This window comes from Bos javanicus, chromosome 2 (assembly GCF_032452875.1).
Source record: "Bos javanicus breed banteng chromosome 2, ARS-OSU_banteng_1.0, whole genome shotgun sequence".
Classification (NCBI taxonomy): Eukaryota; Metazoa; Chordata; class Mammalia; order Artiodactyla; family Bovidae; genus Bos; species Bos javanicus.
In genome coordinates, this window is record NC_083869.1 from 115,375,406 (window position 1) to 115,399,890 (window position 24,485).

The 24,485-nt window shown below is 40.5% G+C and overlaps 1 protein-coding gene across 8 annotated transcripts in view; it reads right to left on the reverse strand.

Annotated features, from left to right (window-relative positions):
* The window catches only part of COL4A4 (collagen type IV alpha 4 chain), a 160,898-nt gene that overhangs the window by 86,207 nt on the left and 50,206 nt on the right, over positions 1-24,485 (reverse strand). For 7 of the 8 annotated variants that reach the window (XM_061386675.1, XM_061386666.1, XM_061386654.1 and 4 more), the window contains exons 8-19: positions 20,340-20,408; positions 18,961-18,996; positions 16,837-16,899; positions 16,454-16,489; positions 15,982-16,023; positions 12,394-12,474; positions 11,553-11,606; positions 11,226-11,285; positions 9,816-9,860; positions 9,434-9,487; positions 8,595-8,664; positions 7,699-7,803 (exon numbers count right to left, since the gene is read on the reverse strand). In XM_061386675.1, coding sequence (XP_061242659.1) covers positions 7,699-7,803; positions 8,595-8,664; positions 9,434-9,487; positions 9,816-9,860; positions 11,226-11,285; positions 11,553-11,606; positions 12,394-12,474; positions 15,982-16,023; positions 16,454-16,489; positions 16,837-16,899; positions 18,961-18,996; positions 20,340-20,408 — 715 coding nt within the window. The remainder of the gene's footprint in view (positions 1-7,698; positions 7,804-8,594; positions 8,665-9,433; positions 9,488-9,815; positions 9,861-11,225; positions 11,286-11,552; positions 11,607-12,393; positions 12,475-15,981; positions 16,024-16,453; positions 16,490-16,836; positions 16,900-18,960; positions 18,997-20,339; positions 20,409-24,485) is intronic. The other variant, XM_061386658.1, reaches the window with a different exon arrangement.

Consider the following 24,485-nt stretch of genomic DNA (forward strand, 5'->3'; position numbering starts at 1 on the left):
TTTTCTTTTTGTCCATTCTTTGGAATTATTGGGAAAGTAGTATATATTATTTAATTAAATTTACTTTTAAAACCTTTCCACCTTGATAATTTGATAGAACCTAACCTGAACAAACATATCAACACATTCAGTGAATTAAAACATGAGCTCACAGAAAAACAAATACTATATATTAGTTATACATGGGATCGAAAAAATACAGCAAACTACTGAATATAAAAAAAAGGGAAGCAGATTCAAAGACATAAAGAACAAATTAGTAGTTACTGGTGGGGAGAGGAGGGGGGCAATACTGGGGTAGGGAGCAACAAACTATTATGTATAAAATAAGCTACAAAGATATATTGTACAAAATGGAGAATATAGCCAATATTTTATAATAACTATAACTGGACCAAAATCCTTAAAATTGTGAAGCACTATACTTGCTCCTTGGAAGAAAAGTTATGACCAACCTAGACAGCATCTTAAAAAGCAGAGACATTACTTTGCCCACAAAGGTCCGTCTAGTCAAAGCTATGGTTTTTCCAGTGGTCATGTATGGATGTGAGAGTTGAACTATAAAGAAAGCTGAGCGCTGAAGAGTTGATGCTTTTGGACTGTGGTGTTGGAGAAAACTCTTGAGAGTCCCTTGGACTGCAAGGACACCCAACCAGTTCACCCTAAAGGAAACGAGTTCTGAATACTCATTGGAAGGATTGATGCTGAAACTGAAACTCCAATACTTTGGCCACCTGGTGCAAAGAACTAACTCATTTGAAAAGACCCTGATGCTGGGAAAGATTGAAGGTGGGAGGAGAAGGGGATGACAGAGGATGAGATGGCTGGATGGCATCACCAACTCAATGGACATGAGTTTGAGTAAACTCCAGGAGTTGCTGATGGAGAGGGAGGCCTGGCGTGCTGCAGTCCACGGGGTTGCAAAGAGTAGGACACGACTGAGCAACTGAACTGACTGACTGATACTGTACACCTATAACTTATAATATTGTAAAGCAACTATACTTCAATAAAATTTTTAAATAAGGAGAAAATAAAGAGGTAATGCATTAAATCATACAGATAGGCATCTGTGTGTGTGTGTTAGTCACTCAGTCGTGTCTGACACTTTGTGACCCCATGGACTATAGTCCGCCAGCTTCCTCTGTCCATGGGATTCTCCAGGCAAGAATACTGGAGTAGGTTGCCATTTCCTTCTCCAGGGGATCTTCCTGACCCAGGGATCGAACCCAGGTATCTTGCATTGCAAGTGGATGCTCTACCATCTGAACTCTTAGGGTAGCCCTTAGATAGGTATCTAGCATATAATTTTAAAGTGAAAGTGGAGAGTGTAAAAGTTGGCTTAAAGCTCAACATTCAGAAAACGAAGATCATGTCATCAGGTCCCATCACTTCATGGGAAATAGATGGGGAAACAGTGGAAACAGTGTCAGACTTTATTTTTCTGGGCTCCAAAATCACTGCAGATGGTGACTGCAGCCATGAAATTAAAAGACGCTTACTCCTTGGAAGGAAAGTTATGACCAATCTAGATAGCATATTCAAAAGCAGAGACATTACTTTGCCAACAAAGATTCGTCTAGTCAAGGCTATGGTTTTTCCTGTGGTCATGTATGGATGTGAGAGTTGGACTGTGAAGAAGGCTGAGCACCAAAGAATTGATGCTTTTGAACTGTGGTGTTGGAGAAGACTCTTGAGAGTCCCTTGGACTACAAGGAGATCTAACCAGTCCATTCTGAAGGAGATCAGCCCTGGGATTTCTTTGGAAGGAATGATGCTGAAACTGAAACTCCAGTACTTTGGCCACCTCATGCGAAGAGTTGACTCATTGGAAAAGACTCTGATGCTGGGAGGGATGGGGGGCAGGAGGAGAAGTGGACGACAGAGGATGAGATGGCTGGATGGCATCACTGACTTGATGGACGTGAGTCTGAGTGAACTCCGGGAGTTGGTGATGGACAGGGAGGCCTGGCGTGCTGCGATTCATGGGGTCACAAAGAGTCAGACATGACTGAGCGACTGATCTGATCTGACGAGAAGGCAGAAAATCCCATGGACAGAGGAGCCTGGTAGGCTGCAGTCCATGAGGTCGCTAAGAGTTGGACACGACTGAGTGACGTCACTTTCACTTTTCACTTTCATGCATTGGAGAAGGAAATGGCAACCCACTCTAGTGTTCTTGCCTGGAGAATCCCAGGGACGGGAGAGCCTGATGGCCTGCCATCTATGGGGTCGCACAGAGTCAGACGACTCAAGTGACTTAGCAGCAGCAGCAGCAGGAGAATTTAATGAGAAAATTAGTGTTGCCTTTTAGATACTAAAATGTGATATTTGGGCATGCTTGTAATATGCATCAGAGAAAGCAATGGCACCCCACTCCAGTACTCTTGCCTGGAAAATCCCATGGACAGAGGAGCCCGGTAGGCTGCAGTCCATGGGGTCACTAAGAGTCGGACACGACTGAGCGACTTCACTTTCACTTTTCACTTTCAGGCATTGGAGAAGGAAATGGCAACCCAGTGTTCTTGCCTGGAGAATCCCAGGGACAGGGGAGCCTGATGGGCTTCCGTCTATGGGGTCGCATAGAGTCAGACATGACTGAAGCAACTTAGCAGCAGCAGCAGCGGCAATAATATGCTTATATGGACATAGTCTTCTAATCTTTTATGCTCAAATTAAATGCGGAGCATACTTTCTTAACACAGCCAAAAAATTGGACTCATATAATTATCTATATAGAGATAATATACTATAACCATGTAGGTTTGTGGAAAGCATAGAGATGCTAGATTTGAACCTGGCCTCTGTCACTCTAGCCATAGGAACCAAAGTAGGTTATGTAACTTATTTAATTCTCTACATCTTCCTCAGAGGCTTCTAATGAGGATGAAACAAAATAATCCACATAAGGACCTTAATGTATAGGGACTGGCTATAGGAAGTTCTCAGCAAAGGATTGGAAGTTCAGGGGAGGTCAAAGTAATATCCAGTATGTTCAGGGGAAGTCAAAGTAATGCAGGAGCAGCTGAATCCTGCCCCTCCTCCTTGATACCCTACTCACCAACCCCATACTGACAGCTTTGGCTTCAAAACAGCCAGAAGCCCTCATATGATAGCAACCACTTCTATCTGCTTCGTCCTAAGCACACCTAGTACCAGAATCTCTCAGATGGAAGATGGTCATTATTAAAGATGGCATCCTGGTAGCTCTTGCTTCTCATGCTCTTGCAGAACCCTGACAGTCTCCTAGCAAGAAGTGGAGGTCCCTCTTCCCTGCAATGTGGCAGCCTTTGGTGACTGTTTGAACTAATCAAGTATGGCGGGAGTGACGCTGTATGGCTTCCCAGGCCAGATTATTAAAGACAATTCAGGTTCTGCCTTGTGAGCTGAAATGCTTGGGACTGGAGTCCTGAACCACCATGGAAGCAATATTATCACCCGGAAGCCACCATGCTGTAAGGAAGTCTAAGTTAAGTGCAGAGCCACATAGCAAGGCTTGAGACTATATGAGAGACAAATGAGAGAGATGTCTGGCCAGTCCTCATGTTTCTGTTCCAGCTAGTCTACAGCTATGAGTGAGTGAGTGAAGTTGCTCAGTCGTGTCTGACTCTTTGTGATCCCATGGACTGTACCCTACAAGGCTCCTCTGTCCATGGAATTTTCCAGGCAAGAGGACTGGAGTGGGTTGCCATTTCCTTCTCCAGGGGACCTTCCCAACCCAGGGATCAAACCCGGGTTTCCCACATTGAGGGCAGATGCTTTACCATCTGAGCCATCAGGGAAGTCCCTAGTCTACAGCTATAACTAGATGAAAATCTTTGCTCTGGAATCACTTGGGTTAATGCCTCCTGAATTCCTGAACCATGGAAAGAGTGAAGGGTATATGCTGAATGTTGGGGTTACTTGTTTAGCAACAGACAATTGGAATCCCATTTGTCATCAGTAATGTAGCACCCAAAGTAAATAGATGGCTTTCATTCTTGTGTGCATATGTGCTGAGGCTTTACATATATTTTCAGACATTAGCTTTACTCCTCAGCTCAGTTCAGTTCAGTTCAGTTGCTCAGTCGTGTCCGACTCTTTGTGACCCCATGAATCGCAGCACGCCAGGCCTCCCTATCCATCACCAACTCCCAGAGTTCACTCAGACTCATGTCCATCGAGTTGGTGATGACATTCAGCCATCTCATCCTCTGTCGTCCCCTTCTCCTCCTGCCCCCAATCCCTCCCAGCATCAGAGTCTTTTCCAATGAGTCAACTCTTCGCATGAGGTGGCCAAAGTACTGGAGTTTCAGCTTTAGCATCATTCCTTCCAAAGAACACCCAGGACTGATCTCCTTTAGAATGGACTGGTTAGATCTCCTTGCAGTCCAAGGGACTCTCAAGAGTCTTCTCCAACACCACAGTTCAAAAGCATCAATTCTTCGGCACTCAACTTTCTTCACAGTCCAACTCTCACATGCATACATGACTACTGGAAAAACCATAGCCTTGACTAGATGGACCTTTGTTGGCAAAGTAATGTCTCTGCTTTTGAATATGCTGTCTAGATTGGTCATAACTTTCCTTCCAAGGAGTAAGTGTCTTTTAATTTCATGGCTGCAGTCACCATCTGTGGTGATTTTGGAGCCTAAAAAAATAAAGTCTGACACTGTTTCCACTGTTTCCCCATCTATTTCCTATGAAGTGATGGGACCAGATGCCATGATCTTCGTTTTCTGAATGTTGAGCTTTAAGCCAACTTTTTCAGTCTCCACTTTCACTTTCATCAAGAGGCTTTTGAGTTCCTCTTCACTTTCTGCCATAAGGGTGGTGTCATCTGCATATCTGAGGTTATTGATATTTCTCCCAGCAATCTTGATTCCAGCTTGTGCTTCTTCTAGCCCAGCGTTTCTCAACAACTTCTAAAGGTTGAACCTTATAGATAAGGCACAGTAAATTTAGTCCCAGTATAAGAAATGCTAATAATAGCTAACATAGTGAGTCTGTATGCCAAGTTGTATTCTAAAAACTATACATATTACTTCTTTCAACTGTAACAAGAACTTAGTTTTCTAGATGGGAAAACTGAGGAACAGAGAGGTTTAATAAGTGCCCAAGATTACACAGCTTGTAAGCACTAGAACATGAAACATCGTTCAGTTCAGTTCAGTGGCTCAGTCATGTCCGACTCTTTGCAACCCCATGAACCGCAGCACACCAGGCCTCCCTGTCCATCACTAATTCCTGGAGTCCACCCAAACCCATGTCCATTGAGTCGGTGATGCCATCCAACCATCTCATCCTCTGTCGTCCCCTTCTCCTCCTATCCGCAATCTTTCCCAGCATCCGAATCTTTTCAAATGAGTCAGCTCTTCGCATCAGCTGGCCAAAGAAATGTTGTTAGTTCACTGTATAAACACGTAACTTTTCCACCGCACTATGTTGATTGTGAATGCTGGGATTCAATCGTAGGTGTTTGACTCCAAAACTTCATGGTAAATACTATAGATGATTATAAAACTGAATAGGTATAATAAAGGCTACATACATGGGTGTCCTTAAAACAAAATGAACATGTACTCCTATGGACTTGGTTGCCATCTTGTCTTTATAACGTTCCTTAGACCCGACTTAGAATGAACCTGAATGCTGCCTGCTTGCTGTCTCACCCCAGGGCCAGGAAAAAAGCTCAACCAGCTTCCAACAGGGAGAATGGGTTACAGTGTACAGAACACTGCAGCCTCAATCACCCACCGATAGGACACAGTATCAATGAAGCTGTGGCCAGCATTAAAACCTTTTTTTTTTTTTTTTCAAAAGAAAAGAATGGAATAGAAATGGGAGTGTCTCATATACTCCACAGATATTATTTTGTGAGATTTTTGTTTCAACCATATGTATTTATGGATACATATATGTGCATGATGCAATGTAAATACTATACCATATAAAATTACAGCTTACTATGGGTTGAAGTCCAAATATGGGTTAATTCTTTTTTAAAAGATTTTTGGGCTAAAGAGGCTTCTTGTTATACTTGGTTTGAAATTCCCTAGAGACATGTGTTACTTACTCCCACTGGGTTTTGATTTCAATCTGCTGGAAGCACTATTTTATTATAAACAAGCCTGAAAGGAGAAATGTAAGATGAGAGCCTAGTACCTCCTGACTGAGAGAGTAGTCTGTATGATTTATACAGTCCTGGGTCAATTAAACCATGGCTACAATGTCTAAAGAGTAAATGAACTAAACAAAGCTTTATTTACTGACTTTGTGGTCATCAGACTCTCCCAAGTGAAAGCCAGCTTCGTGGAAGATTAAACAAGAACTCTGTAGTTCACAGTTGAATATCTCAGAAAATTTTTTACTCCTCAGGAAACGTAACTTGAGACAGATTGAATAAAATTACATTTATTCCAGACTTTTCTCCTCACACGTTTAATCAATTCTCCTGGGTTCACAGAATGAAAATACCCTGTAAACTTCTTTTCCTAATATCACTGAGACTATTAACTAAGATAGCACTTGAAGGAGTTGAATGTCCTTGTGTCAATAGGATTGTTTCTCAGGCTTTTCATCAAATATGACCATGAACCATAGGGTTTTTCTGTGGGGGATGAGACTGTTGTTTTTTGGTGTGGAGGGAAGGGAGGAGAAAACTGTGGCTTTTTGTTATTATTATTATTATTCACTAAGTGTGAATCAAAATCCTACTTTTTAATTCACAATTTGTATTTCCACATTTCATACAGAATATTTAAGTTGGGGACTAGGTGGATAAAACTAAATTTTAACAACTATATATCCACAGGGGGAGCCTTCCAAGAAGGTGGTAAAAACCTGAAGACACACGCTAATCCTAGCAGTGGTTTCGAAATCTTATCTGCATGTGGTAATCTTGTGGGAGGGCTTCCCCAGTGGCCCTCATGGTAAAAAACTCTTGTGCCAATGCAGGAGACATAAGAGATGTGTGTTCAATCTATGGGTCAGGAAGATCCCCTGGAGAAGGAAATGGCAACCCACTCCAGTATTCTTGCCTGGAGAATCCCAAGGACGGAGGAGCTTGTGGATTACTGTCCAAAGGGTCGCAATGAGTTGGACACCACTGAAGCTACTTAGCATGCATGCAATCTTGTGGGAAGCCCACTATACATAGATGCTTCTTATCACACCCCTGAGATAGTGACTGAATATTTCTGAGCAGCAGTCTAGGAACCTGGATTTTCTCCAATTAATTAGTCAATTTGTTTGAGTTCTGTGCTTCTTAATCCTAGCTGTGCATTAGAAGTAGGGGGATGATTTTATAACAGTAGATGCCTGGGTGCATCTATCCTCCCAGAGAGTCTGATATTCCTAGTCTGGGTAGGCTCAGCCATCAGTATTTTTGAAACAATCCTAAGATGAGCTGGGCTTTGCCAGTGGCACAGAAGTAAAAGAGTTTGCGTGCAATGCAGGAGACGCGGTAGAAGCCGCAGGTTCAATCCCTGGGTTGGGAAGATCCCCTGGAGAAGGAAATGGCAACCCACTCCAGTATTCTTGCCTGGAGAATCCCATGGACAGAGGAGCCCAGCAGGCTACAGTCCATGGGGTCACAAAGAGTCAGATACAGCTTCATGACTAAACAACAAGATGATTTTAGTATCAGCTAGAATGGAGAACCCCTGGTGTGGAGGAGGATGTAGCAAACCTGAACTGTAAAAGCCAGGGGATTCATACCTGGACAGGCTTCCCCTGGTCTACCTGGGGCACCAGGAGGACCACGTGGTCCAACAGCCCCTGTTTCTCCATAGCGGCCGGGGCGCCCTGGATCCCCTGGAGGGCCTGCCAAAAATAATGACATCATGTATACAGCAAACATATGTATACATTAGAAAATTCATGCACAATTACTTTTTGGGAGGCTTGCTCAAGTACAACTGGGAGATGGTTTTGCAGTTTCTCATCACATTTAAAACGCAGTATTTTAGACCCTCCCTGACAGACACGTGAAGTTGAAGTAATGCTGAATATGTCATTGGTTGAGGCTGCCTTCTTCCTGGAGGCAGCATTGTGGCAGGGCTTAGTCAAATGGTTTTAAGTGTGTTTAGCAATTTAAATACCTACTTTCTGAAAGGTAACATAATAAAAATCCCAGCAGGCAGTTTACACACTAACATAAAATTTGATGTCTTATGCTGATAGAGATGATCAAGATGTACATCTCTATTAGCACTTGTATAATTTATACATTATGAAGCCAATACTTTGGCCACCTGATGCGAAGAGCTGACTCATTTGAAAAGACTCTGATGCTGGGAAAGACTGAAGGCAGGAGAAGGGGACGGCAGGGGATGAGATGCTCCATAGCATCACTGACTCAATGGACATGGACTTGGGCAAACTCCAGGAGATACTGAGGGGCAGGAAGGCCTGGCGTGCTGCAGTCCATGGGATTGCAAAGTGTCAGACACAACTTAGCGACTGAACAACAACAATTACGCATACATGGTAAAGTTCATAGATTTAGCCCACCTAGTGTATACAGTACAGAAAGAGTGGACCAAACTCTTCTTTCAGGACAACTTAAATCCCATTTCAGCATAATTGATAGAGAAGTCAAATGGAACACAAACCTTTGAGTGGAAGAGATGGAGTTACCAAAACCCCTGGTGGTCCTGGGTGCCCTCGGTCTCCAGGATCTCCCTGAAATCATTCATTCATTCACTTTTCTTAGAAATATTAATATTCTTCTCCTGTTTCCTGGCACTAAGTAAATATTAGAAGGGTCAAGAGTACATTTGTATAAGAAATAAAGCCTGTAGGCTGACCAGAGAAATAAATAACTCATGATGTTCTAAGAGGAACAAATTTAAGTAACCTCCTACCTATAAGCAGAAGTAAACAACCAACTAACAAAGTTCTCCCTAAAGAAAAATATATCCGAATTCCAAAAATGATTCCATGCCCATAGACTAGATACCTCTGAAGCCATGGAATTTCTTTATCTATAATAAGCATTAATGTCTAATTTGGCACTCTAGGACAAATGGTTTCTTTGCCTATAGCATCTGAACCTACACTTTTTTTTGCGGCAAATTTTGTCCCTCCTTAATTGTGTCATCTCAATGCCACCATGGCTTGTCCCACACAAGTGCTGAAGGTGAGGTCAGAGGTTACAAAGGAAAGAATAACTGTAGTGATGGTCAAAGCAAAGTTCTCCACAGGTCCCTCTGTTGTGAATCATGATACTATATGATCCCTAAGGAATTTTTGAGACTTTCAGTACTTTTCATCTGCTTCAAAAAGATCAATTCACAAATGTAAAATATAATAATTACAACATGCATTAAAATAATATATGCAAAACAGACATTTAAAAAATGATATTTTGAAATACTTTAAAAAATAAATTAGATAGCATAAGGGATATAAGCTGTTATTAGATTGTACTCAAATAGGCTCACTTTTTTACCTTTGGGCCAAGAAATCCAAATGACCCAGGATCTCCAAACAGTCCTGGTTCCCCCTACAAGTAACAAAAAGCATGCCCTTTTTTAAAAAAAAAAAACGTGATTATGACATTTTATCTCATTGACAAATTATCTCATTCTCATTTTATCTGAATGACACATGCTCCCTGAGATTCTATATAAAATCTTAACACTGTTTTAGGTTGCATCAGAGAGTTTTGTGCTCTAGTTTTTACACCCACAGCAAAATTATATAATTTATAAAATAAATGTGTTTCCTCTACTGTGTATGAGTCTGTATGTCCTGGTGCAACTTTTGAATGATACTGAATTGCATCTACTAATGAAAATGTATTTATCATCTCTGTAATGGTATACATTTACCTTTAATCCTGGAAAACCTGGAGATCCATAGGAACCAGGGTCCCCCTAATAAATTCACAAAAATCAACGCAAGCAAAGTTAAATAAAAATACATAAACCAATTCAGTAAATCATTTTTCCCCTTATGAGATTGCTTTTGGGATTTTTAATCATGCCTACAAAGATAACTGAATAAAGGAAATAAACACAAAAGAGATTCCATTTCTTTACAACATTTGCTATTTTACTCTTTAATATTATTAAAAAAAATCATGTCCTCTCCAGTGATATAAATTAAGAATACAGTTTTGTTGTTTGTATTGCTCTTCCACTTTAATTTATTTAATGTAATGCTTTCACTGAGCTAAATATCTTTGAATCATTGCAATATAATTTGTCTGGAGATTAATAGTTGCTCTATGCATTATCAGCAATAAAAATTACTATGGAAGTTAATATTGCCTCATTAAGTACTAAATCTGGAGTCAAATAAACTCAGTGTCCATGGCTGTTGGGGTCTGGCCTTCATCGTGACTCTGTGAATGGGGATCCCATTAGTGACAGGTATGGAGATGTTGAGGCCTGATGCTGTACTTTTTTTTTCTAGCTACTATCCATAGATCAGTACTTTCTTTTGTCAAATAGGCTTAATTGAACAATTCCAAGCTACAGTCACACTGACACTGAGCCAGTGAGAAAATGTCATGATCCCATTTTTGTTATTGTTTAGCTCTAAGTTGTGTACAACTCTTTGCAACTCCATGGACTGCAGCACGCCAGGCTTCCCTGTCCTTCACTACCTCCCAGAGTTTGCTCAAACTCATATCCATTGAGTCAAGGATGCCATCCAACCATCTCATCCTCTGTCACTCCCTTCACGTTTGCCCTCAATTTTTCCCAGCATCAGGGTCTTTTCCAATGAGTTGACTCTTCACATCAGGTGGTCAAAGTATTGGAGCTTTAGCTTCGTATCAGGCCTTCCAATGAATATTCAGAGTTGATTTTCTTTAGGATTGACTGATTTTCTTTAGGATTGACTACTATTGATCTCCCTGTAGTCTAAGGGACTCTCAAGAGTCTTCTCCAACACCATGGTTCAAACGCATCAATTCTTCAGTGCTCAGTCTTCTTTATGGTCCGTCACTCACATCTGCATATGACTACTGGAAAAATCAGAGCTTTGACCATGATCCCATTACTTCCTGCCAATTGTCCCATCTTTTGCTTGCCTGTTTTATCCAAATGATGTGCACAGAAGGGATGTTCTGGGACCTTTAGCTATCACACAATTCTTGCTGAGCAAGACAGTACTCCTCTTTGAGAAAATCTCCACTTTTGAGCTCTCAGAATTATTGATTGAATCTTATAAAAATGTGAAAGAGAAATGCCTCCAAACTCACTTAAGTTCAAGAGAGCAGGAAGGAGCCTTACCCGAGGTCCTGGAAACCCAGGAATCCCTTTCTCTCCTTTTCTCCCAATACCAGGCTCTCCCTTAAAGACATAACAACGTTTAGAGGGGTTTAAGCAACTATATTTCAGCAATATGGAATGCAAAAACAAAATAAGAAATAAAAATTACTGCCATCAACTTAAAGAAAATGAATATTTTGGAATAGTATTCCTACATGATTATGATAAAATAGTGAAAAATTCTAGTAACAGATCAGCATTTAAAGCAAGGATAATAACCAAGTAAAATTTTTAAAAATGAAGATAGTACATCATACAAATTTTTTTAACATTATTTGAATAAATTACCCTGGGTCCCGGTGGTCCAGGAAGTCCAGTCATTCCAGGCATTCCTTTAATACCCTAAAATTGACAAAGAATATAATCTGCTTACTCTTATTTAACATACTGAATTACACCTGTTTCAGAAATTACCTCTTTCAACAATTGTTCTCCTAACCTTTTAATAAAGGATTACCCTTCAACTGTTGCTAATTAACAACTAAGATCCAAGGGCACCTTTAAACCTGACACTCTTCAGGCTGGTTCTCTGTGAGAGTGTAGCCTCATGGGGCGTGGAGGAGGGGCGGTGGGGAGGGAGCCACCATGGAACCAGGGCAGGAGATGCAATATAACTGTTGAGAGGAGAGGCTCATTTTGAACAACATAGTGAAATTGAATCCAGTGACTGAAAACTGATAGGAGAATTTGCACGTGGCATCAGTAACATCAGTGCTGGAGGCTGACAAAGGAATTAACATTTGCCAAGAGTCTATTATGTATGCAGCTGTCACCTTTTCAATTACCCAAGCATCAGATCCATATGTAACATCTAAAGGACAACTGGATTTCCAGTGGTCTTTTCAGCCACCATATCAAAGACACGAATGGGGAACTAGATCCTGGAGGACATGTCACCATTTGCAGCCCAAGCTAGGTCTGCAACTCAACAGCTGGGCATACTTGAGAACACTGGTAAACCTTCTCAAGCCTCCTTTTTTCAGCTCTGTATAGTGGAGCTAATAACAGTACCAATCAGTGAAGGCTTGGGATGGAGGCAGTGTGGCACGTAGGTACTCAGCTCTTTGCTGACATGGGAACGTGTTCAGAAAATGTCAGCTATCAAAGTATCATATGAGTTAAGAATTACCTTTTCTCCTTTATAGAGACCAGAATCAGGTGGCTGCACCAACAGAGTGGGCCCCGGAGAACCTTGTTGGCCAACCTCACCCTTTAAAAAAAAAAAATCAAGATAATAAGAATGCCATTTTTAACTTTATTTTGAACTGAAATTTGAAACAAAGAAGCTTTTCATAACTGTGATATAATGCTTATAATCCTGTGTAACATGTATCATGGATTTAAAATAAAAAACTTGGCAAATATATCACTGAATTTTAAATGTTTATTGTTTTTCATAAATAATACGTACTTATTGTTAAAAATGAATTAAAAAAATAAAAGTGATCCATAATCCTACTATCCAGAGACAATATTTATGAAAACTTTGGTACAGTTCTTTTGGTGTGCATGTGCTTGTATATGTTTGTGTATATACACATGTATACATATACATATATGTGCATAATATGCATGTGCACACACGTGTATATGTGACTAAATGGTGTGTTAAACATATTAAAATATATTATAAAACTAGTAAAACTAATGTCATTTAAATATAGAATACAGTTTATATTTTTATATTTTATTAAAATGTTAAGTCATTTAATATATTTTACAACAATATTTTTTGCACATTTTCCTATTATACTAGAAATTCTTTTTAAAAAAACCTGATTTTCAACACCTATGCAATAATCTGTCATAATAATATATTATCACTTACTGAGTTATTCCACTTTGGTTTGACTTAGGTTATATCTAGTACATTAATATTTTACATCTCTTTGTAGGAAATCATGAATCAAAAGTTTTCATTTGGGTCATTAGAGATGTTCTCTACAAGAAAAAAATGTTCCTTGGATTGGTTTTGCCACAATACAACCAAAACACACCCTTAATTAGAAGATAGTTATTTCATACTTTTCTAAATATTTCTAATATTTTGCACCTGGAATTATCTTCCCTCTTGTGTTAAAAACAGGTGATAGGTCAGGTTGTCACCTGTGTGTAGAAACTAGGCCCTTACTAGACTGGGATCCTTTAGGCAAGTTTCTTAAAATCTCCTTATCCTTAACTCCTCAAAATCTTTCTCTCCTTCTCTGTGAAATGGGGAATATAATACTGCCTGCCTCAAAGTATTCTTTTATTGAATAGATAATGCACATAAAATGCTTATTACTTTCTGCAAAGTAACTGAAAAAATATAACCAATAATTCAATTCCCACCCACACCTGGGAAACTATAGAGAACCAGGAGGTTAGGGATGTGGGTTCGGTTTGTTTCTCGTGATGTGCCCTAGTGCCTGACACAGTGAGGGTGTAGCAGCCATCCTAGTGGCATCTGCTGCATGAATAAGTAATTGAACAAATGCATGAACACTGTGTATTTGCTTACTTAATAAATACATAATATGGATTGGTAAGATAACGATACTTATTCCTGTAACTGGAATAAAACTACAAAACCCATATGGGCTGGCAAGCAAGGAGCCTCTTCCAAATGTTGGTCATGCTACTGGTTCTTTTTTATAATGTTGTGACAGTACTGTATATTCATTTAAGTCAAAAGTACAGAAAGATAAATTATAAAGAACAAAATGTAAATGATCCATAATCATATCCCCTAGGAAAACATGAGTAACAACCATTTAGGACAGTCTGCTCTAAAAACGGAGTGGGCAACATGGTCTTGGGCATTGTGAGAGCTCTGCACCAACATTTCAAAATTATGCCTTTATTTACTTAACAATCCAAAAGAAATTTTTAAAAGCGTATAGTGGATAATTTGAACAGCCACCTCATAGTTAAATATTTCCACGTTACCCCACTCCAGTACTCTTGCCTGGAAAATCCCCTGGACAGAGGAGCCTGGCAGGCTGCAGTCCATGGGGTCACTGAGGGTCGGACACGACTGAGCGACTGCACTTTCACTTTTCACTTTCATGCATTGGAGTAGGAAATGGCAACCCACTCCAGTGTTCTTGCCTGGAGAATCCCAGGGACGGGGGAGCCTGGTGGGCTGCCGTCTATGGGGTCGCACAGAGTCAGACACGACTGAAGCAACTTAGCAGCAGCAGCAGCAGCATAGGAGTAATGGCCTGAGTTTGCAAACCATGCAACTATGTTGGTGCTGACTTCCTTAACTTGGCAATGCTTCCTCACTGTGTGACGTTTCTCAAAATGGGGTGCACAGGTTTAGGGGTTCTGACAAACATATTCCAAGTTTGGAAAACATTGTTTTCATCTATTTTTCACCCAGTCATTTCTCTAAGTTAGTGGTTCTCAAGATTGGGAGTGGGGGGGCATGGAGAGGGAGGGGAGAGTTTGGATGTGCTTCCCTTCAGGAACATTTGGCAAGAGCGTTTGACATATTTGGTTGTCACAATGAAGCGGAAGGAATCTTACCAACATCTAGTAGGTAGAGGCCAGGGATGCTGCTAAACATCCTACTTTGCACAGGACAGCCCCATGATAATACATTAGTATTGTGAAGGTTGAGAAATCCTACTCTACATGTAGATTTCAATAATTTTTGTTGTTGTTCTGGTTTTACAAAGTTGAGCTTAGCCCTTTGTCACCTGCACTTTCTGCTTAGCATTGCTCTTCCCCACATCATGATGTCTTCCAATATATTTTTGGCAAGTGTGTCCTTCTGTTAAATGGATGTACAGTAACTTACCCAACCATGCTGGGACCCCATGAGAGGGGGGATCAGGTCTGTCTCACTAAAGCCCCACCCCCAGCACCAAACCTAGCCTGGCACAGGGTGGATGCTCAGTGTCTTTTTACGCAGTTGTTGAAAGAGCCGCTCACCAGAGACTACCCTGACGGTCCAGTGGTTAAGAATCTACTTTACAACCCAGGGGATACAGGTTCGATCCCTGGTTGGGGAACTAGCATCCCACATGCTGGAAGCAACTAAGCCTGCAATCTGCGACTACCGAGCTCGAAAGCCTCAGTCTGCAACTACTGAGCCCACAAGCTGCAGTGAAAGATCCCACATGACAAAACCACAGTCCCACGCGCTGCAACTAAGACCCAACACAGCCAAATAAATAAATATTTTTTTAAAAGAGCCCCTCACCAACTCTTAAACACTGCAGATTGCTTCTTGATGAACAGCCACCATAAAGCACTTTGCTGAAGCTTGTCCTTATTTAGTGTCCTACTTCAGCAGAAAGGACTATAAGTATGAGGGGTGGACGGAGTGGAAGAACGTGTGGCTAAATGCCTTGGATTGCAGCTGTTTATGTTTTTACTTATGTGTGAAGTTTCAGATTCTGATGAAATTTGTAAAATTAAGTCAAACAAATCTGTAATTAAACATAATTGTTACTCTGGATGCATTCCCAGAATCATTCCATCTCTTTAGCCTAGGAGGAAGTGTGTCATATAAATTAATTTGAATTTACTATTAGATTTTGTCAGAACTGTCACTCTATGGCCAAGGGTAAGGCTAACTTAATAAGTCAGTGAAGACAAATCCTTGGCCACAAAAGTGGGCAGTGATGAGAGGATGAACACAGGTTAAGTGATAATCAGAACAGCCTCCTAGACACGGGCAGTTCATGCATTTTAACACCTGCTCCTCCATGCAAAATGGGACTCTTACCGGGTCTCCCATTTGCCCCTTTACTCCCACGCCAGGATTACCCTGGAAAAGAAAACAAAACAGAAACTCATTGCCTTTGAATATTAAAGAATAACTACAAGCAAGTAAGACTTCTGGTTAGGTAATTTGTTGAAGTGTTAAATAGGGCTTCCCCAGTGGCTCGGTGGTAAAGAATCTGCCTGCGATGCAGGAGACCTGGGTTCGACCCTTGACTTGGAAAGATCCCCTAGAGAAGGAAATCACAACCCACTCCAACTCCAGTTGCCTGGGAAATCCCATGGACAGAGGAGCCTGGGGGGCTGCAGTCCATGGCATCGCAAAAGAGTCAGACGTGACTAAGTGACCAAACAACGATTTATTAAATACTCTGGGAATTTTAAAAAGAGGGAAGACATGATTCTGACAAATATCAGTGGTCACTTGTCTTGTTGGACATGGACATTACTTGTGTATGTGACTCATGGCTGCCTACCTTTAAGCCTGGACTCCCAGGGGGGCCTGGAGGTCCCTAAATCAACAGCAAAAACACACAAATCACTCATCAGTCACAGAAATCTGAACGTGTCCTTGTTGGGTGTCCCAAGCTCTTCTTTAGGAAACCCTTAATTTTGAAACATGCACAATGGACTTCCTACCACAGCTGGGCTGCTTGTCCCCCGCCCCAATGCCACCACCAGGGGGGATCTGTGCTTCAGAATGGACTCGCACTCATAATGGTGGGTGTGCGCTGATTCATCAGGTCTCACAAAGGACCCACCTCTGCCTGACCCAAGACTGCAATTCTGCTTTCTTCTGCTTTATTAAAACATCAAGTCGGGGCTTCTAGAGGAACAGCATCAGCAATGCGGTACTTACTGCTAACCCGGGCTCTCCTGGGTACCCCGCTGGGCCTGCTGGGCCTCTCACTCCCCTTGATCCCTAAACAAGAGAAAAATCAGTGCCTTTGTTACCAAAAACTATAAGCACTGTTCTTGCAAGAGCTGCATGTAATCCCAGGTAGATAAAGACCTAGGAGAAGTCAGTTCTAGACACACCTGCCCTCCTGAGTGGTCCTGGACAGCAGCCCTGACACAGCTGGGAAAAAGGCACAGAGCAGGAAGGGAGCAGTGCTCAGGTGGGGGTGCCTGACCCCTACATTTGAGACTAAATTAAGACCCAGAGATCAAAGAAAACTTGTTCTACATATAACTTTAATAGACATCAAGATGCTTTTAATTGCCGGGAAAAATAATAAACTCGGATATGCAGATGACACCATGCTTATGGCAGAAAGTGAAGAACTAAAGAGACTCTTGATGAAAGTTAAAGAGGAGAGTGAAAAAGTTGACTTAAAACTCAACATTCAGAAAATGAAGATCATGGCATCCAGTCCCATCACTTCATGGCAAATAGATGGGGAAACAGTGGAAACAGTGAGAGACTTTATTTTGGGGGGCTCCAAAATCACTGCAGGTGGTGACTGCAGCCATGAAATTAAGATACTCTTACTCCTTGGAAGAAAAATTATGACCAACCTAGACAGCATATTAAAAAGCAGAGACATTACTTTGCCAACAAAGGTCCATCTACTCAAAGCTATGTTTTTTTCCAGTGGTCATGTATGGATGTGAGAGTTGGACTGTGAAGAAAGCTGAGGGCTGAAGAATTGATGCTTTTGAACTGTGGTGTTAGAGAAGACTCTTGAGAGTCCCTTGGACTGCAAGGAGATACAACGAGCCCACCCTAAAGGAAATAGGTCCTGAATATTCATTGGAAAGACCAATGCTGAAGCTGAAACTCCAATCCTTTGGCCACCTGATGCAAAGAACTGACTCATTGGAAAAGACCCTCATGCTGAGAAAGATTGAAGGTGGGAGGAGAAGGGGACAACAGAAGATGAGATGGTTGGATGGCATCACCAACTCAGTGGACATGAGTCTGAGTAAACTCCGGGAGTTGGTGATGGACAGGGAGGCCTGGTGTGCTGCAGTCCATGGGGTCACAAAGAGTTGGACACGACTGAGTGACTGAACTGAACATTAAATTAAAATATTAATGTAGTTATACTCTATTCTTTCAACATGCCTAAAGGATCGACGTGAATAGGAATGTCCCCAATTCAAGATCAAGACAATTCAGCCTTAAACAATTTTCTGGAACATGTTAAGTTGTGGCATGATACACAAATTCACAAGGAAGGGTAATAGCTGGGCAGTTCTAGAAGTATGAACAGAGGCACTCTGTTCTCCAGCTCACCCTGCCCACATCCGATGATTTGTGAGCATGCAGTGACATTCCTCTCTCCTAGAGGATGAACTGCTACTTATTTTAACATTGATACTGAGGTATCTCATTGAAAACATTGCAATGAGCTTCTGGAGTAGGAAGAGAACCAACCTGGGAAATAATCCCATCAACAGCCAGAAGTAACCAAATGAAATTACGGTGAACCATTAGGAGGCAAAATTGCTTTCAGCTTTAGTCTTGTGAACACTGATGAATTGGAACAAGTCTAATCACTGAATTACAAATTCCAGGAACATGAGGATGGTGAAAAATATTAAACACAATATACAATTACTGATTCAGCAGGCAAAAATTGCTTTCACTGGACATACATGATTTAGGTAGTTTCAAAGAGGTACATTTTCCTAAAAGTGACTGTGGCTACCTGAGCAATACCAAATGGTCACTGCAAGACAGAAGAGGCAGAGAAGCAGGAGCCAGCTGAGATTCAAGGATGGCCCCTTGAGCCTGTGATCAGTGCAGTCACAAAGGGCCTTGTGTTTGATTTAAAGCTCTGCTGTCATCATCTTGAAATTTGTAATAATTTTTGAACAAGAGACCTACATTTTCATTTTGCACCAAGCGGGCCCTGCAAATCTAGGTAACCTGTCTTGCTAGTGGGGTTAGGTTAGTGGGGACCTACTAACCTACTAGTGGGGACCATAGGTTATTTGAGGAGCAAACGGAAGCTCAGGGCCTGCCCCAAGGACTTACTGGTGAGCCGGGAGGTCCTGGGTCCCCTCTGTCGCCCTGCAACAGTAGCGGTACAACGCATTAGAAGAGCAACACTGTTCCCCTCAAACACACAGGACATGAAAGAAGAAACACACACACGCAGGAATTATCTGGACAGTCTGTGCAGTTTGCTCAGTTTGTCAGCACAGAACAGACAGCTGTGGATAGAGCTCTGTGGAGGCGCTTTCCTGGTTTTAGTCTTAAGCCCCGAACTGCACTTCTACTCATTCAAAACCAACCAACACCAGGGAAAGGTGTGAGGACGTGAAGGTGTGAGGACGTGAAGGTGTGAGGACGTGGAACCATTTGCAGGGCGGGAATAGAGACGGCAGCGTACAGAACGGACACGTGGACACGGGAGGGGAGGGTGGCACGAACTGGGAGATCAGGACTGAGATATATTCACTACCAGGCGTAAAAGAGATAGCTAGGGGGAAGCTGCCGTAACCACAGAGGCTCGGCTTGATGCTCTGTGATGACCTGGAGGGGAGGGATGGGAGGCGGGGTAGGAGGGCAGGCCCCCGAGGGAGGGAATATGTGTACATATGGCTGATTCCCTTTGTTGTACAGTGGAGGCTAACACAACATTGTAAAGCAACTATACTCCAATAAAAATAAATTATGAATTTTTTAAAAGAGGATTTCATCTTTCATTTCTAAATCCTCACTTGAACGGTTCCATTTCATCAGCGTTTAACCATCTCTCTTCTGATTGGCAGAGCTTGGCTGCCTTAACGGACGCTTTGTTATCACCCCAGAGCAGGTGTAAAGGGAATTTGTGTTGCAATTTTCTCACACCTGTTTTGTGCTCATCTACCGTTTCGTGACTCTGTCCTGAGACTTTACCTACTTTTAAAAAATCAAGGAGTGTATATTCTCTTGAATACGGGCTTCCCCCCCGCCCCCCCGCCCCCCCGCAAAATGTAAAATACATTGTAAAACATTCATACGGTAAAATTTAATATTTCAATCATTTTTAAGTGCACAGTTCTGTGGCATTAAATACATTCATCATGTTATATAACCATCACCAGCTTCCATTGTCAAAACTTTTCATTTCTTCAGTGGAAACTTTGTACCAACTAAATATGAGCTGCCTAGTCCTCCTCCCTCCAGTCCCTGACAAGCACCATTCTGCTCCCCAACTTTATGAATCCAACTACTGTAAGAACCTCCTCTAAGTGGAAATCACCCCTTTTGTGTCCTTTTTTGACCTGTTTATTCCACTCAGCATAATGACCACAGGGTTCATCCATGTTGTAGCATTCCAAAGGAAATCTCAGGCCATGTGTTTTCTGCATGGGTTTACCTGTATGGAAAAAAATTCATTTGAAATCCACCCTGATCATAGCACTTACCTGCATACCTTTAGTGGCACCTAAAATGAACACTGAATTTCCTTTTTCTCCTTTTTCTCCAGGAAGGCCCTGAAAACAAAATATTCACTTGAGAGAGGAAAAGAGCATATTACTATTTCTGTATTTTCTTTAGCAACTGAAACATTACCAATAAAATTACTGTTATAATCATATTTCACTAGTGGAGATTATTTTATTCTCATTATTATTATCATCCTCAGTTACTCATATATACTTATTTAATATTTGCTTAAGATTAAGGAATCTCCTAAGATGGAATATCTATTAATATATTCATAAACATATTGCAAATATTTATTATACATTATAAATATATTATATATTTATATAGGTTATACATAATGCTAATATATTTATAGCTATTTGCTTATTATTCAGCAGAAAAGTTGCATTTTTCCTTACAACATAATGTACATAGTACTTGGATTATTCTTATAAGTAAATAACATTGAAGTTGTTAGTTAATAATTTATGCCCCAGAAATAGCAAAAAAATTATTTTATCCATTTAACTATTTGTATTCAAAACAGAGCTTAGGTACCCTTTAGATTAGCTTTTTTAAAAAATAACCTGTTTCTTTTAGAAGGTTTTTGCATGTAGCTGCAAGTTTGTTTACTTAGAGTAATTTTTAAAAGTGATCAAAACACCTTAATGTACTTTCACCCCAAAGTTTCCCTATTTAATATCTTAATGTCCTGCTACTGCTACTGCTAAGTCGCTTCAGTTGTGTCCGACTCTGTGCGACCCCATAGACGGTAGCCCACCAGGCTCCCCGTCCCTGGGATTCTCCAGGCAAGAACACTGGAGTGGGTTGCCATTTCCTTCTCCATCTTAATGTCCTACTTAAAATCTTAATACATCATAAGTTGGTTGCTCAGTCACTCAGTCGTGTCTGACTCTTTGTGACCCCTTGGGCTATAGCCTGCCAGGCTCCTCTGTCTATGGAATTTTCCAGGCAAGAATATTGGAATGAGGTGCCATTATATCAAATTTCTATGAAGCACATACAGGTTTCAAAGTTAATCCCTGTTAGGAGAGTGTTTGACTTTGCTTCCAAAAGGAGATAACTAGAGTTTCGTGGTAAATTACACCATCAGTTTCCTTGAGACATCAGATTCGCTTATACAGACAAGTGTTGCTTCTCACAGTTCCAATATGTGTGTTTCAGTTCCACAAATAAGTTATATCACACCAGTCCTCCAACCAGTAGCTTCAAATTTCAGTTACCATTGTGTATTAACTGAGTCAACGCATAAAACACAAACATCACTGCTAGCTCAATGGTCCACAGATCGCTATATAAGTAACCGGTGAATCAAGATCACCAGCTGATCGTATCACTCCTCTCAAAGTCTACCAGTGCCCAGTACTAACATCTGTTAGCTCACACAGAGACAGCGAAGTGTGTAGCTGTGTTGCCCCCTGCTTCCCTCCCAGTGACACACCCAAGTGACATTTCATGAAAATAAGTCATTGACAGAGAGGACTGGCCAACAAAGATGAAAAGGGAGTGAAAAACGCTAATACTGGAGGCGAAATTCAAATAGAATGTAAGTGGCGTTATGGGAAAAAGAGCCCTTGTGAGAGTGCTGTCACTACTGTCATTCAAGCCAGAGGAATTCAGCGAAGATAAACATATCCACGCAAAAGAAGGAAGCGGCTGTGACCAAAAGAATGAAGATGTACCAGAGGAAGTGACACAGACAGAAGAACCTCATGTTACAGAAACTCTTAGAGATATTTCACCACACTGGAAGCTGGTCCAAACTTGGAAAAGAGGGTGATATTCACCAAAGCACAGAAAACCTCTCCACTTCATGTCCTAAGTTACAGGACCAGGAGAAGGCAAGCCCAATTCAAACTGTCTTTGACAAGTTTTTACGAAGAAAGAAAACCCTTTAATTCTCAATGTTTCTAATGTTTTAGATTATAATGTGATAAATAAATATTAAGTTTTAAAATTACCCCTATTCCAAAAATTGTCTCCATAGTCTATTAGGGGGGAAACTAAGCTTTGGAGAAGTTAAAGAATTTTCCCAGATTCAAACAGCTGGTAACCAGAGCGATTGAGATTCCAACCTAAATCTATATGATCCCAAATCTTCTATTTATATCCTTAACAACTGGATTATATACCCACAGACCACTCCTTCTCTTATCTCTGATTACAGTCATCCTTTTTTGGTGAAATTAAGTTTGGTGTATCCTTGGGTTTGCTATAATAATAATGCTGTACATACTTTCCCCACATTCTTGTCACATCCTCTTTCACTCTTTTTTTTTTTTTTGTGGTTGAATTAATGATACACTGATAAATACATTTATAGCTACTACAAAAATGAGGTTTTATAAATGCTATCTTCCGAAAGTTAGGTTTCCTTCCTACCTCTATCCTTCCCTCCCTCTCTCACTGCCTTCCTTTCTTTTTTTTTTTTTTTTGTCTCTTAGGATTCTTCTTTTTCAACCAAGGGAAAAAATCAAAAATTGATGTTAATGTTTTTTCATGCCTTATTATCTCTCTTTAGCAAGGAGGAGGTTAATTAGAAAGGCCAGTTTAGCAACAGCAGCAACAATGGAACCAAGAAGGTACTTTCTACAGGCACTGGAAGGCAGAGGCTCTCAGAATCCAAATACATGGGATTCCAAGTTCCATATATTTGAATACTGTCACTTTCCTAGGCTGTGATTTCCCTGTGTTTCTTATTAATAGGATTATTTGAAATATTAGTGCTCCCCAAGTGCATGAATATCAATAGCTTAGATAATTCCATGATCAGATCATTCATTCCCATAAACTTCTTAAATATGTGTCTATAATTGTAAAGCACTGAAGTATTAAGGCTCAGAATTTAATTAGATAATTCCCTAGAGAAGAGTTACTTTTCAGAGAGTAGAAGATCTATATATCCGTGATGCCTAGCCTGGTGCCTCAAATATAATTCATTTTTTAAAAAGAAGAATCCTTCCACTTTTCCTTCCTTATGTTTATTCACCAAATGTTCATTTTGCATTGAGTGTCTGGAGATCCGTTATGTGAAAGATAAGTAGGATGTAGAGTTTCTTCTTCACACATCACTCTAGTGGCTGCTGTGTATTTTGAAATACTATTAGCTTGAGTTCACAAAAACTAAGGAGAGGACTAATTTTGTGTAAAAAAATTGAAAAATGCTTTCTCGGGAAAATGACATTCAAAATGGGCCTTAGAATTTGAGTGGAAATCTGTGAAAGAGAAAGACTTATTTTGGTAAGAGGGAACCACTAAAACATGTTCAAAATGAAAAAAAGAAGTTTCCTCATTTGAACTATGCTCCCCTGTGGTTATTTAAAAACCATACGATGTCTTCAGATTTACTTGTTATATTGGGAATCTATTGATGTTTTGGTCACTTTTTATACATTTATGTATTTCCCATAGAGATGGAATGTTGAATCAATATGCTACAAACATAGCAATATTCTGTCTAACTGTACTCCTTGTGTGGTTTTAAGATTTAATGAGGAATTAGGCTTTCAGGAAGAATAATTGCTTTAGATTGCATAAGATGTATTTAATGGTTTAACACACTATATTAAATTACTCATCTTTTGAAATTTGAACTAGAAAGTTGAAGATGAATCATTAATGATAATTAAAAATATAATTTTAACAGAAAAAAAAATAAATAAATAAAATTACCCCTATATATTTATGATGTTTTAATGAGATATCTTAAAGGTCATGGAATAACAGTAATTTTCCCATTGGATGTTAAGGTTGCTTTGTGTGCCTTCGGATTGCATGCCATTATTAAAGTCTCAACTCCTGTGCAAAGTGAGGACCGCCCATGTATAAAATGGGTCAAGGGAAAAAAAAAATCACTTTACAAAGAGACCATTATGACAAACTTCAGTACTGTGATGAGAAGAACCTGCTGTGTTAAAGCTAAAATTGAGAATCCTGCTCTCTTGAATGTTCATGGGCGCTCAGTAGAAGGCGGTGTGATCCAATTTGAAGATCTTAAGAAATGTGCATTCACCAGACTGCACTTGCATATTCAAGGGGTTGAGTTTGAAAATAAATGGTGGTTGAGAAGCTTAACCATGGAAGTCAGTTGTGTTACTTGATACCACAAGAAAAAGGTGACT